Source organism: Antedon bifida, chromosome 5 (genome assembly GCF_963402885.1).
Source record: "Antedon bifida chromosome 5, ecAntBifi1.1, whole genome shotgun sequence".
Lineage (NCBI taxonomy): Eukaryota > Metazoa > Echinodermata > Crinoidea > Comatulida > Antedonidae > Antedon > Antedon bifida.
This window is the reverse complement of record NC_136230.1, coordinates 3,760,885-3,777,580: the sequence shown is the minus strand read 5'-3', so window position 1 is coordinate 3,777,580 and position 16,696 is coordinate 3,760,885. Positions and strand designations below refer to the sequence as shown.

Sequence of the window (16,696 nt, the reverse complement as noted above, 5' to 3'; positions counted from 1 at the left end):
TAATATGAGTACACAAAATGTAAAATAATTCTCATAGGATAAGGAGATACACGTTACATCGAAACAAAATACTTAGGCCTATAGCATGTAATGAATTATATTATGAGTGATATGACTTCATTTTCTAATAGGAAATCAGTATGCGCATTTTCTCCGTGATTTATTTTGCATTATTTAGTGTATGCAAAATTAAAGGGGATATTTTCCGGCAGCTAGAGTCGTACCTACCCTTATTGCGTATGGGAGGCCAGTCAATCTGGTATTCAACATTCGAGAATAAAAACTAAAAAATGAAACAGGCAGTTGTATTAGACATTGTCTCAGAGAAGACAGTTAATATTGACAACATGTATTTACCATTTCAAAACAATTAGAAATTAATCATGATTACAAGTTAATTAATATTGTTTGTAGTGGTATAGACCTACCGCAGCCGTGCAATATATTAATCATTATTTACTGATCGAGAATATACTTAATATGTTTTGGCGCATACAGAAGGATGATTTTCATTTACTACCTGTACATAAGCTGTTGGTGTGTCTACATTAGCTGGGGGTTTATTACATTAGCGGTGGATTATTCTACATTAACGGTTGTATCGAGATTATCTGGCGTTTTCTACGTTACCGGTTGTAACAATGCCTTTTGAAAGAAACGGTCATTCAATTGCACGGTTTGAGAGGCCTCATTGCACGAAACTCCGAGAACCGGCTTGTTTTGTATTGCATATCAATATTGATGACAAGATTTGGAACAATGCTAGCTATTAGCTAATGATGTCCACTGGATATCTTAATATTTGATTCATTTCATAGAATTGTGTAATTTATACGTCGTCGCTGTTCTTGCTGTAGATTATTAGAAATTCAAATTGTCCTTATGACACTATGATTAACACATAGATAAGATTAAATTTCACACAACTAGTTCATCTCGTAATAGGTATACACGTCACTCCCTCAATCCGAGACGTACAGTATAAATATATATAATCCCGAACCTTTGTATTCAACAATCTCTCGAACGAAGCCGAATTCTCTCTTTCTAAACCGTCGATTGACCTGGGGCATCTTTTCACCCCCATCCGACTTCTGTAGGCTATGCCATAACGCCACATTCTGTGAAAATGTGTTTTTTCCCTTGCGATGACGAATTATTCTCTAACTAGATAGTACCTAGACTTGCCTCAAGTTTGTATTTATTGTCTTTTTAATTTATTATTTTTATTTCGATTTTTGTCTGAAAATACAAGCTCAAGTATTATACGTATGAAACGCCGTATATGCCAAAATATTTATATTTTTACTAATATTAAGTCAAAACTCCGCCTGGAACCCAGACTAGATGGTGCCCATCCATTGCACTGGTAACCGGTAATTTTTTTTTGTATATTTGTAGTAATAGTATCATTTTTTTTAATAGATTTTTTTTCTCGTTTTCTAGTAAAGCATCCATATTCAAATTGTTTCTGTTTTATTATTAGCGCTGTAACAGTATTTCAACAATGTTGAACAAATCTGTGGAAGAGCGCCACCAATATTATTTTTACTTACTTTCTTTGAACTTTAAAGGATAGCTCCTGTTTTAATCTATATTGTTTGATGTATACTAATACTATATATATGTATAATGTAATGTTGTTATTTAAATCATTTAGATAACGTTTACATCCAAAGTATTACCGCGTTACATACAAAATTTCGGTGTCCATATGAAAGAGCGCCACCAACATAATTCTTACTTCCTTTGCGCTTTAAACGATAGATCCAGTTTTAAAATTTATTTATTGATATTAATATATAATATTATGTTGTTATTTGAATCATTTAGATAACGTTTACATCCAAAGTATTACCGCGTTATGTACAAAATTTAAAACATTATGACAAGCTTAATATATTAGGCCTACATGGTAAGAGCGCCACCAACTTCTTGATATCATTTGCGCTCACTTCAATGGCTCTTCTAAACACTTAAAGGGTATAGTAGCTCCGGGTTTAAATTTATATTATTTTAAAACCTCGAGAATAAGCCCACTGGGCCTCTTTTCGGGGTTTTATGGTATGGTATTACAAAAATAACTGTATAACAATATTAATAACGCACAACATTTAGCAGATCGTGTTTCTACAGGAAATTTTACATTTTTATTTTACGTAAATTTCAGGCAGTTTTACTTAAAAACAAATTTATAAATCTAAAAAAATTATCAATTTTTTATAAAGGAAAATACTATTAAAATATTACACTTATTACAAGTTACCCAATGATCAATATATTAATCGTGAAAAATATAGGTCTAATGACGAAATATAATTACATTTATTCGACGCTACGCAAATTTTAATTTAGTCTTGGAAATCATAAACTTGAAACACGTACACACACCGAACCTGTATTAATAATGTTGTGCGCCCTCAATTTTCCACTACGCATTTGTCATTATCGAGTTACTATTATTAATGCAACATAATTAATAACCAATTTTCACGTGACATTCTCAATTATCACATCTCTAATAAGTTCTTGCTTGTTGTTGTAATTCATCTTGTCAAAATTTATTTGAAATCGACCTTTATTATTCTGACACGCATCGTGCAAATAGACTTAATGAAAAAACTATGAAGTTGGCTAAAAACAATATGTGTACGTTTTGTATGATGAAAATACAAACATATGAAACATGTAGGATTGTCATATAATATGTATGTACCATTTACGTTTATGTGGTGAACCAGTGACGTGTACCGTGAGTGTCAGAGGATGTGGTTGACGTTTAGGCATATACCTGACTTTTAATATTGACATTATACTTACAGTAGGCCCTAAGTGCTAGAAAATATACTCTTAAGCTCTGTCTACACTATCAAACAAAAAAATGTGATGTGCCCATATATGGACATGATGATGTCATATCACTACCATTTGGCCATATATCACTACCATAATTGGCCATATCACTTTTTTTTTGTCAAACAAGTTTGGGGCCAAAACAAAACATTGTATTTCCTTCTTTTATATAAGATAATACGTTATTTGAATCAACTATAGTTTGAAAAAAAGTGTGCTGTGCCCAAATATGGTAGTGATAGTGCAAAATATGGTATCATCATCATCTCCATATATGGGCACATCACATTTTTTGTCACATAAAGTTTGAGAGTGTAGACAGAGATTTATAATGATGACACGATACAATTAGGTTTATTCGTCTCTATAGTGATTGGTCACTTATTGTGTTGCGCGTACGTACGTCCTTGCGTTTCGTTCTAGTGGGATCACTAATCCTTAGTAGGTCTACCTGATATGATCATAGTTGAGATAATATAAACACTACTTTTAATTAGCTGGGCTTAGGCCTAAACACTAGGTCGAATATCCTACCATCTTAGGGCAAACACATGCTGACATATCAGCATTTAACCACGTTGCTTTTCTGTATGTACGCAGTAGGCATGCAGTTGTTAAACATGCCTATCAACTCCAATTAAAACAATCTTCATAGTGTGAAACTGATCTAATTATGTGATCTAATTCTACTGATTAGTCTGATCTTGATCAAAGTGGTAACACATTATCGTACATAATTCTTGGAATACAGTGAGATCGAATTTATAATTATCATAGTTTTAATTCCATCCTCATGCTTGTAAGGTATAGGCGACACATATTCACATTCTCATGTGTTAAGGCCAACTCAGACAGCATCGTACGACGAGGCCCGACAAAACGTCTTGACTCGTCGCTGCTGTCGGAGTTGAATCCCGACGAGACGAGTCTTCTTGAGATAGCGTCGGGTGTAGTTTTTTAGGTCGTCGGGAGAACGTTAAACATGTTTAATTTTCTCCCGACGAGACGACTCGACGTCGGGCCTCGTCGTACGACGCTGTCTGCGTTGGCCTTAATGGACCATAATACCAACATTATCCTACTGCAGTTACTTCAGTAACTACACTTTAAGTTGACTCTTTATCCGGATTATGCAATGTCAGCAAGCTTTTTGACTAATCATAACACTGTTTATTGTAGGCCTAGTTCACAACGCGCGTTAATGAAAGCAACAGCTTAATTACATTAATAAAATGATGATATCACTACCATATTTTGGCATATCACTACCATATTTGGGCACATCACATTTTGTTGTCACATAAAGTTTGATAGTGTAGACAAGGCTTTACAGTATAAATCAAACTTTGCTTACGTATACACAAATTGCATGTTTATGTAATGTTAACACTTAATACAGTAATAATATGCTTTAAGTGGATTATTTAAAATCGTAGGTTCACAACAATATGATCCTGTCGTGCGTCTGTACTTTTCATATAATCTTTATAGTATAAACCATTCGACCTGGCTATGTAGCCTAGATTTTAAGACCTTTTACCTTAGACCATAACAAAGTTATGTTACTTCAACATGATGATAACACTGATCAATCAACACATAGGATACATTCATCGTAAATTATCTTACGTGCCGAATAGTAGTGTGGTGCGCTGACATCGTAACAAGCTCGACAGCACTAAGACTTTTTATTACACGTTTTCAGCTGATTTTCGGGACATTGTTGAAACATCAATTCAGTTATGACATCGTACATTTTGGTAGCCTACTCTGTATCTTTTCAATTAATGAAGGCATGTGGCGCAGTGTGTTGGACGTTGGTTTACTGATTGTGAGATTGTGGTTCGAATCCAACTCTCGCCGCAAGACACTTTACTTACAATTGCCTCTCTCCACCTAAGTGTATAAATGGGTACCGGGTTAGATCAAGACACAACTTTGCGCTGATTACTAATACTAGCTGTATTATTATGGGAGTATGTTTCCATACGCGTTTGATCCAATAAATGACCGTGGTAATAATGTGCAGTGCATTGAGAGTTGCTTATATGCGATATATACTACAAATGGAAAGACGAATTGGAATAAAATGTTACGATAAATCAATATAAATTAAATTTAAACTTATCCGACACGTAGACTGGTCCTAGTTGTGACGTCGTCGCACACGTCATACGCGCCGGTAGCGGTGCGGAGTACTAAATTTTGTTTACACATCGGAAGCTGGTTAGACCGTACAAACAACATTCATGATTAATTAATCGAATTATGATTTTGCTTATAACGTGTATCATAATATACTTTTCCACAAGGGCCTATCGGGTCGAAAAGTTATTCTGGACACGATCAGAAACACTTGAGCACGCACAATGTAGGACTCAAAAGTTGCGTAGTCGTGAGAACGAAACTTCGGTAATACTTATGGCACATTATGCACTCGCTATTAATTTTCATAATGATTAATATACTTATTAATTGATGTAATTTATTACAAGATGTTATTAATAAGCATTTATTAACAACTTAACACCGATAATTTCACAGAACTTTGATTTATCATACATATTAGGCCTACATAATCAGTCAGAAATAAATACAAAATGAGCATACTTGGCTCTACAAGCTAAGTCACTTATTAATCTTGGTTGAACGTATCTGTTTCAGTGACCGAGATTATTGTTTTGTTATTAATATCGATAACCCCTAATTGAGTTACAATAGTTCTTATATTATTCTTTGAAAGAGAATGATTTGGTTTCCTATCGTCTCTGCCCAGATCATGATACTTACACATCGGGTCTTCTTAAAGTAATCTTAAATTAAGAAGTTGCCTATTATACACTGATTTTGAGCAGTATAATTATGACTAAATTTTAATTCGTAACTTTGAAGAATTATTAGTGTTTGAAGATAATTTTTCTGACATATTTTTTAAATGGTAGTTCATGGAAAGTGGCTGGTGTTTTATATCATATCCTGCGATTATGTTCAAATTCTTTTGCATTCTTATGTTACTGGATTTTTATACCGTTATAAGCCTAGATTTACTTTAATGCTGTTCTTATTTGGTAAACAAAAATACTGGTATTGTATTTGTGCGTACGTGAATAAAGATAAACAATTATTCACGATCTTCTTCGTTATAGTATTCGTGTTATTATATATACATATTTCATTTTAAAGCTCTGTCTACACTATCAAACTAGTTTGAGAAAAAAAGTGCGATGTGCCCAAATATGGTAGTGATATGTTTAATTATAGTAGTGATATGATGTCATCGTGTCCATTCATGGGCACATCACATTTTTTGTTGCCACATAAAGTTTGATAGCTTTATACCGATACGATACGTCCCCCTTCAATATTTCTAAATCTGAGCCTGTAAAATTATTATAGATAATATAATAACACTAAAGTAAAACTAATCAGTGTCGGCAAACCAAGCTGACATCAAAACCTTGAGAAAGTGCGATGATAACGCACGAAACGTTGGATAAGTTTCAACGTAACCCTTTTCCTTCACCATAAACGAAATTATTATCAAATGATTTTTGTTGGAAGGAGATTTTCAATTTTAATGCGATAAGAAACGTATACATTTATAATATTTTAATTGGATTACAGAAAGATGAATATAATTATAATTATAATCATCTTAGCGCATACTAAATATATAAAGTAAGTTATCACTCAAACATCCCTGAAATGTCGACACGTATTCCAGGTCTCTCATGCGTTATGAGAAATCATTTTTAGCGTGTTAATATTGGCGCCGGTAACCGAGTTAATTTTTCATTTCCATAACAGAATTTAGTAATTACTATATTCGCTTCTTAATAGAAGAAAGAGCACTTCATGAAAATTTATTAACAGTTTTGCGATACCATGCACGCCAATAAACATGGCACATTGACCTGTGTTAATTGCTGTATATACTAATAATGTGTCCAATTTAAAGTGGTATCCATAATTTGTATGGACGATCATGAATGCTAATAAGACGCAATAAAGATATTCTAGATTAAAGGCCCATTTACACTAGGACAATAACGATCGACGATAAATAGAATATGCATTTTGCATACATAAAATAAAGGAAATCTAAACAATTTTCATTCTAGAACTAGGCCTATAGGATAACCATCTAGCTGCTTTTGATGAAACTAATATGTCCAATCAAATGACGTCATGATCAGTAAGAGCAATAATATCGTGGCAATACAACGATGTTATTGTTTTTATTGATCATGACGTCATTTGATCGGATTTAAAAAATATTATTTTTATCAATGACAGCATAAATGATTTTCCTATAGTTCTAAAACGAAAACTCTTCCAATTTATTTTTTAAAGAAAAATGTATGTCTATCTATTTATCGTCGATCGTTATTGTCCTAGTGTAAATGGGCCTTAAGGGTTCATTTTCTGGAAATACCATAAAATGAACTCCTCATTTGGAATGCCCCTAATTTAGTAGACACTTTCCCGTGAAACGAACGAGGGGAAATATCTTAGATTTCAACTCCTATTCATGAGACATCCCTGTTAAGGAGGCAGTGTTGGGGTTGTACATAGCCTTACTGGTGTAGGCTATTTCATCTCATCAAGTCTTGATTTTGTTTACAATTAACCTGTGTGACAGAAATAATTAAACTCGTGATGAATTGTTATGAATATTAACAGTATACGATCAACAAGTGTTTGATGTGCTATCGATCATGTGCAATCTAGAGTCAGAATAATAGACTTTACGGCAGTACATTGATCGATGGAGGTATAGGCCTATCGTATGTCATAGTTCATTTTATTTGTCCAAAAGGAAATCTATGCTGACACACAATAGTGTATAATGTAGAGCTACCGTACAGAATACCTAGGCCTAATGCGGTGAAGCTCGGCCGGTCCGAACCTTGTTGTGTACGTCCTTTTGGACATGTTTCCCTCTGACGTGTATTGTTCTCCATGCCCTGTGTTAGGCCCACAATTTCTGAACTCATAATTTTTATCATACAATTTAATTAGGCATCGGGATAAAACATGACATATTGTAGCCCTACTTGCTATTACTTTAGTTGGTGTGCGATGAAAAGAAGACGGTGAAAGAATAACAACTTTCCCGTTAGGAATTTGGTACTTCAGTGCATTTTATTACTAATAATACGAATGCGGTCAGTCAGAACCAGGCGCTTTTGTTTGGAATAGACCTAATACTAACTTCCTGTCGCTTCAATGATTTCCACGCATATTGTTTGTTGAAATACGAACGAAAAAATCTAAAATTATTACCGTATATCATAGGAATGTGTCGCTTGCCGAAATCTCGATGTTTGACCATTTAGTTTTCAACTGGTCATTAGGTGTTACCGTAGTGGACATTTTCAGCTATCAGGTTGGTGAATCCCGTTCATTTATATCTAAATGACATTGAATTATATCTACCATGTAAAAGTATTACTGTAGGTCGACTTATAACACAATACCGGAAAGCCGTAATATTGGTACGAATCGACTTAGAAAAGATAGACCTCTCATATTAAGGATTTCAGTGGCTTTATTCATTATTCAATATAGATGCACCATAAAATGAAATGAGTGAATACCACTCCTTATATATTGACTTAAGTGAAATACTTTATTTAAGGTAAAGGTATCACACCAAGTGACTAGTGACTATATAGATACATACATATAGGCCTACAGTGTTATGAATATAGTCTCTGAACTAACATGTAATTATATACAGTATTTTATTTCATATAAATGTGTATAGTCAGCTGTCATAGCCACGTTGTATTGTTCATGTATGTCGGTTAGAGGCGGAGTGTCATAGAAATCAACATGTTTTTATTTTATTTCACCTTATTTATAGAGTGTGTCCGTAAACAGCGTATGCTGGCAATCAAGGGGCCCTCTTGAGTTATGATACGATACTGTGTGTGACAGTGGCTGTGTATATACTAGTACACTGGGGTAACCCCCACTCGTCTCGAAGTGGGGGTTCTTTAGGTTCTTTAAAGTACACATGAGCCAGATGTGTACACTGGACCTACGGTTTATAGTCCTTATCCGAGAAGAGACCGCTTGGCCACTCACACCTCTATGATCATTAGTCGGGAAGGGGGTCGGTGCACTACTATCGCTACGACTCGTAACTAATGATAATTTTATAATATCATATTTTGATTTATATTTATTTTTATTTATATTACACAGTCGTGTATAAAAAGGTAGTTCAAGGTAGTTAAAAGGGCGATCCTCCAAATTCTATCCTTATACAAAAGAAATTGCTCATGGTTTCCTGATAATGAAGTGCGCATGTGCACAGGTATTATTATAGTGTCCAATGTCATTCACACATCATTGCGTTATAATGAATCAGTAAATCTGGTTTAACAAAATATCAATAAAGATACTTGCACCTTGAGACTATAAATATTGTATCCTGTAACATAAGTTAAGGATTGTTAACAAAAAGCCGGGATTTCGAATAGCATTTGTACATGATATATTGGTATGTTGTTGAGCCAGGAACTTTTAGTTACGTTTATAATGGACTTTGGATATTAAAATCATAGATAGGCTCTCTAAAGCTCTGTCTACACTATCAAACTTTATGTGACAAACGAACGTGATGTGCCCATATATGGACATGATGACGTTATATCACTACTAAGTTTGAGCATATCACTACCATTTTTGGGCACATTACACATTTTTTGTCAAACTAGTTCTATTTATTTATTTATTCATACTCTTGTTTAAATTACAAGACCAGCCAATTCTGGCTTATGAGTGAACAAATATATAAAATAACAATTAAAATAGACACAGATAAAAACATCAAACAAAATAACAACTTCAAACAGTCTTACAACACCAAACCTCAACATTTTTTTTATATATCATCATCGTATGACGATGATATATTTCTCTTTATTTTGCTTTCTTGCTGCGGGCGAATATCGATATCTTCGTATTCTAGTTTATTAAATGAGTAAATTAAATGCTTTTATCTACATTAATTACTTTGTTCTTGCCAGTAGGCCTAGCTGACGACATACACGTCACGCATGCACGTATCTCAACCCAAGATCACTCTGAAATAGGATGATTATGCAGTTGTACACTTTTGTATTTTTCGTGACGATTGTGACTATTTTTTATCTATTTCTTGGTCTATATTTGTTTAGCTTATAAATTGTCTTCATTACTTTTTCGATGTGTATGTCTAATTTGATATAAATTATTTATGATTGTTTCTGGCATAAAACTAAAAGATTGACGTAATCAACTACCCTAAACTGCCATGAATGTTTTAAAAATAGTTTTTAATTGTAATGCCACCGACTACCGAAGCAATTTAACAATGTATTCTTATTATTGTATTTCAGTAAAAATTACGTAACATTAAAAAAATTATATAACATTTTTATGGTTATTTATGTAAGAACAAATCCCTAAGAATGGTTTAGGCATGTGGGCCAGGACTCATCAGGCCATTTATTTAATTGTATTGTACTGAGTACATCTCCTCTGACAAATCAGTGTGTATAATTACTTATTTAGGGGAGGGTGGTGCCTACAAGCCCTACATCTTCACTCTCCTATATACTATTCCTACATGCTCACTCAGTGTCATCACACAGTTGGTGTCAATAATATACCGTATTTGCCGTCCTATGTTAATATGTCGTGTTTGCTGTCCTATATTAATATGTCGTGTTTGTCGTCCTAGATTAATATGTCGCGTTTGCCGTCCTAGGTTAATATGTCGTGTTTGCCGTCCTATGTTAATATGTCGTGTTTGCCGTCCTAGGTTAATATGTCGTGTTTGCCGTCATAGGTTAATATGTCGTGTTTGCTGTCCTAGGTTAATATGTCGTGTTTGCCATCCTAGATTAATATGCCGTGTTGCCGTCCTAGGTTAATATGTCGTGTTTGCCGTCCTAGGTTAATATGTCGTGTTTGCCTTCCTAGGTTAATATGTCGTGTTTGCCGTCCTAGGTTAATATGTCGTGTTTGCCGTCCTATGTTAATATGTCGTGTTTGCCGTCCTATGTTAATATGTCGTGTTTGCCGTCATAGGTTAATATGTCGTGTTTGCCGTCCTAGGTTAATATGTTGCGTTCCGTCCTATGTTAACATGCTGTGTTTGCATTGAGTTGTTTTACTAATATATTGGTTCTGTCAGTATTTAACAGCTTTTCCAATTTAATGAAAATTGCATTCTAATGAAATTAAACATTTTGACGTGGAAACAGCAATGTTTTATAGGCCTACATTTCGCCAATGATACGACATGATAGAACAAACAATTTGACAATAAATCATAATGTCAAACGTGTTTTCGTTGCTCATCAGTCAACAATGATATTGTAAAGTCATAGTATACAGTTTAACCTTAATAATGTATGATATTCTTGATTTTGATAGCTATATTTAACCTGTGTCATTATTATTATTAATAATATGCACTTTTTAAAAATACAAAATTGATATAAAAATAATAATATGTTATTATATACGGTAAAGTACATAAAGAATGTTGCTCTTCTCCGTTTCATAGTTAATGGTACACTTTTTTCCGTTTGTGACTTTCTAGTCTGAACATTTTAAGCGTTTTAATCTTCGCGCCTTTACCTGTCGATCGCCGCCATACTTGTTCAGATATAAAGTTTAAACCCTGTCTTCTATACTAGAAATCGAAAGCGTTGAGTAATGTGCATGCGTGAGCACTTTTTTGTGACGCGCAAATTGGCACAACCAATCAGAACTCAGGAATGCTTGATTTGTGCGCATAATTCGTGGAAAGAGGCTTGGCAATACATTTGTTTTTGGTCGTTTTCTGTGTATATGGACCGTTTTTTTAATAAACTAATTTAAAAGCAAGTTTTATGGCCAAGGCACATCTACGTCATCATAAACAATAACTTGATTCACTCAAGTTTAAAATATCCACAAGAACGACCAATTCATTAGCAAAGCAAATATAGCTATAAAGTTATTGACAGTGTGGTTTCATAAACATTCACCTTTGATACTGCGGTGTAGCAGCCTATAATAAATTAACAACAATTAGATAAATAAAATCACTGGCGGATACAGCACTAATTAGTTTTTCAGATGAGCGGGTGGGGGATGGGGGTATTGGTCTGTCTAAAATTTTAGCCCATCAACCGTGTTCAAAATAACAATTAAAATAGGACCTATACTTCATGAAATCATATCAGCCTAGGTACGATTTAAAAAACATGTCTTCCAATTACTATTTGTCAATATCTAATAACAATCAATATTGTTTATTTAATTCATTTTGTATAAATCTTGTAACATCCCTTTCTTATAATATACCAGCTGGCAGATGGACATTGTCCTGGAATACCAACTGGACGACTGACCAACGGAAATCAATCAAATTCATTTCACAAAATTTAACATAATTTATACAGTTATTCTCTTTGTTAATGAGATAGATAAATATAATTTAGATTTGTAACTGTAACGATATTGAAATGTATTTTTACCATTTTGTAATGTTTTTTCAGCAACATTTATTTTATTATTATTTTAATTATTTAATAATGATATAAAACAAAATATACAAAGGCGAAAAAAGCATTATTATTATTAGGACCCAGAACAAAAGATCCAAAATTTAAAAAAAATACAAAACAAAATTGAAAAATTAACAAAAGTATGCACACTTAAATTTAACTACACTTCGTAGTTCGGAATACTAATATAAACTATTATTTCGCAAATGTAATGTATAAAAGATAACATGTAGTATAAAATTATAGAAATAGTAAAACTAATGATTACACAGTACACTTTCGGATTTAAAGATAATAATTGGCCCTGAAAAAAAAATTAATTTTTTTTAATATGCCATTTTAATGTCAAATAATAGTTATTTACAATAACTTTTGTTTAAATTTACCTGTTTATGTTGTCTTTTTATAAGTGAAATCATAATTTTTTTTCGTTTTTAGTCACGTGCAACGCGACCCTACAGCTCACTAAGTCAGTCGGTTGGTTGGTCGGTCGGTCGGTTGGTCGGTAAACACTAACTTGAGCACGCGACTGCATCCATGTATATATGGCCTTTTTTTATGGAAGTGAATAACTTCATTAATACTGCAAAATGGCCTATTCAAAGTATGATTTTAAAAATCTTTATTTTTCATGATTTTGGGGGACAATATATCTTTAAAGAATGTAAAGAAACTTATGTTTTCAAATTAATGTTTTGTTCCGATCCATTTAAAGTGTGTTTTGTTGTTATATATGTGTATATATATTTTGTATGTTAAAGTTCATTAGAGAGATGGACAATCTCCGCAGATGGTGTTTTTCAACTCAATATGCAAATATTGTAGAGCGGGGAAACCGATACGCATCCACCTCCTTCAATTATATAGAATTCAATTTGCCTATGTAAGTATTTGTACTGTCAATTCTACCCAGGTGTGTTGCAAATAGTGGATTCGTTTAATTTCGTGTCTACTTTACTATCTTTCTAAATCAGTTTTCCTGACGGCAAGAGTAAATTAAATGTTATTGTTGAATGCACAGCTTTTGACTATACATTGCAAGCGCTGCTGCAGAGACATGCAAAACTGAATTCTGCATTGCACTAGTGATCGCTGTTCGAAATGCCGTTGGCAGTTAAGTTCTCTTTTATCGCCGAGCGCATGTTAAATTATAGAAGCTACATGAGAATGGTGTTTCATGAAGTAAACATTCTTAGCATTTCTTACATCTATAACATTCATGTAAACATAATACATTACCTGACACACAAATGACGTTGACATCTCTTTCCCTCTTGGCCATGGATGCAAAAGACTAAGCGCGCACCACCGGAAGTAATTTGACCAATCATGAAGCGATGGATCATCACAAATGTCGCTTGTGATTGGTCAACTCACTTGCGTTACGCATACGTCGTTGCGTTACGTCACAATTTGAAGCAGCCTTAAGACGATGGTCAATCATGAGTCGCTAAAGATAATATGGTGTTCCATATTATCGTGCTGCGTATAGATGTTCCATCACTATTTATAATATTTGCTATGAGTGTAATTATAATACCTTCTATTATCATATTAGTCTATACCATATATATCCAATTTGTATTTCATTCATTGTAATACCAACGCAATTTTAAGTATAGAAAGTATGAAACAGTTTCCAATATTGAAATAATTGCATACTAGTTTTATAACCAAAGTGACTCATCAGTTTAGTTATGCTTACGGGAAAAGCAGTCACCTTAACTAAAATATGAACATTATGTCGCGTTTGTGGCCGACAATTAACTTCGAGCGTGATCGTTATTGGATATTATCTAAGATATCCAATAGTGCGAAGCACAGGTGGCCGAGAGTGCAATTTATTACTCATGATTGCGATATGTTGGCCTGGTTGTATTGTAGGCCTAATAAGATTTACACGTAGATGTACAGACAAACCTAGCAGGCAAACCGGTAAAACACGTAGACAACATTGTAAAAGCGACTCAAACGAAAATTCGATAACTTTAAAAATCGAGCCAAAAGTTGAAAACATACTAATATTGAAAAACAAGAAATGTCAAACGGATATGTCCAGTGATGCAATTTAAAAACGGATTTAATAGTACATACTGCTGGCTAAATTTGATGATTGGAAAGGATGTCACACGGCCTATAAGATAAATTACCTATTTATCTTTGAAGTAGTTTTGGACATAAATGGATTTTATATAATTTAAAAGAAATCTAGGTTTTATCGGTAACTGAGATATTCACCGTGCTCTACGTTATGTATGATTTGAATAAAATGGAAATAATTTGTAGGATTTGTGAAGGATTTCGATTAATTCAGGTAGTATTGACAACGGATTTTGTACTCTGAAGGTCACATGGTTTACCGAAACACTGATGGACGTATGGTTCTGTAGATGAAGTTTTTTCTATATTGAAAACAATTTACCGGTGTTTTTATTCAGCTTGGATAATACCATTTCCACAGAAGTCGAAAATATCACAACCATCAAAAACAGCGTTGAAAACTCCAGAAAAAGACCAGGCATTTATCGTGAACACACAATGCACGCCTTTACAGAGAATTAAGCGTTCTCATAAAAAGGCCTATAATATTTTGTATTTCAAACATAAACAAAAAAGAAATTAAAAGACGGCGTCGAAACAGTCAGAAAAGGACTATTTCTCGTGAAAACCTTTACGGAATTGAGCGGTCTAAGATTAATTTGTTTTGGTATTTAGACAGAAAAGTGTTGTGATGTATTTGGAGATTATCTTTTCTGTTGACTCTCGGTTCGATTTTACCTGAGGCAGGTGGCGTTCTGTTTTGCTGCTGCAGCTAATGATAATTTACTTCCAGCAGCACACGACTATACCTTATAATCATACCATTCAGCAGTGCTGTTCTCTAATTAAGCATAGCGCCTATACCTGTCATCTTCATGAATAATGTGTGTATTATTTATTTAATAATATGTTCCGGTGAATTTAAACCTTTTTTTCTGCAAGATTTTCTGTACTTTTTTCCACTTTCTCTACGATGCATTTGTTTGTGCCATTTACGTGAGATATTTTACGCGAGTAGTATGATTTAATATGTTTTTTGGGACGGTTGAAGTGTGTCAAACAATTGTTGTTTAAAAGCTTTGAAACAGAGAAATAAATATGGAGGCACCGGAATATCCTCCCGAGGTGGATGATGAATACAGAAGGTAAGATATAATTATAGGCCTCCTAAAGCTAGCCTACAGGCGCTAGACCTTTACTGTTGATTTTAAGGTGGTGTGCTTTTTCAATCAATTTTGTTGGGAGATGGTCACTTCGTACAGCTTCTCTCAGCTTCTGTCATCTTTATATAAACATCTAGTAGGCCTTGGTATTTTATTTGGCCAACTATTATAATGATATCTTGTTTAGACAATACTTCTAAAGCTTTGTCTACACTATTAAACTTTATTTGTCAAAACAATTTGACGTGTCCATATATGGTAGTGCTAAGCTTAAATATGGTAGTGATATGACATCATCATGTCCATCACATTTTTAAAATTAAATGGCAAGATAATAACATTTTAAAATATGTTAAAACCAAATGATACCGTCAATCACGTGACCCAAAATATGGTAAATTGAAAGAGGAGTATGACAATCATCAACTTCGATCATATTATTATTATATATCAATTTATAGTTTTGAGATTGTTATAGTTGTAAGTGCCCAGTTCGGCTGTAAACTAATAATGTAAACATAGAGTCTAGTCGACATAATTAAGTTTGGACTCATTTGTCTGGATCGGAGAAATTTAGTACATTAGTGCAAACGAGCACGAAAATGTACTTTAGAATTAGTGCCTTTTGGCGATGTATTGCTCCTCCCAGAAAAGGAGTCCGTCCTTTCCTTGTACCTTTATGATTTTTGGATCAAGTAATTATTCAAACATGTTATTACTCCATGGTAACCAACATGTTTTGTGTACCTGTATTTAGAATTAATGATAATGTTATTTACGATATAAGTCTGTATGTATATATATATTTGAAACACCTGCAATGGATTTTTTCCGGATTACAATTATAGATATCTGGTATAATAGGAGTGGATCTAGAGTGCTTTAGCGACCGGAATTTCCTGTTCGAACCGCCAATAACATGGCTGTTATTTATTTATTTCTGTATTTTGTTTGATAACACTTTCAATACCGTACCACAGTTCGGTCACGGATATACATTAAAGCAGAAACATAACAAAAATATACACAAAAAAAAGATGAAATGGTAACAATTAAAATGTAAAAAGGGAAAGACAGTTTTTGAGG

General features: G+C 33.6%; 1 protein-coding gene across 6 annotated transcripts in view; it reads left to right on the top strand.

Annotated features, from left to right (window-relative positions):
- LOC144843172 (short transient receptor potential channel 4-like) overlaps positions 1-16,696 on the top strand; it is a 68,249-nt gene that overhangs the window by 21,702 nt on the left and 29,851 nt on the right. For 2 of the 6 annotated variants that reach the window (XM_078699911.1, XM_078699905.1), the window contains exon 1: positions 15,059-15,592. The exons of 1 other annotated variant lie outside the window; for it this stretch is intronic. In XM_078699911.1, coding sequence (XP_078556037.1) covers positions 15,546-15,592 — 47 coding nt within the window. In that variant the 5' untranslated portion in view covers positions 15,059-15,545. Of the gene's footprint in view, positions 1-8,147; positions 8,243-15,058; positions 15,593-16,696 lie in introns of those variants that run through there. 3 more of the 6 variants (XM_078699907.1, XM_078699909.1, XM_078699912.1) reach the window with 3 other exon arrangements.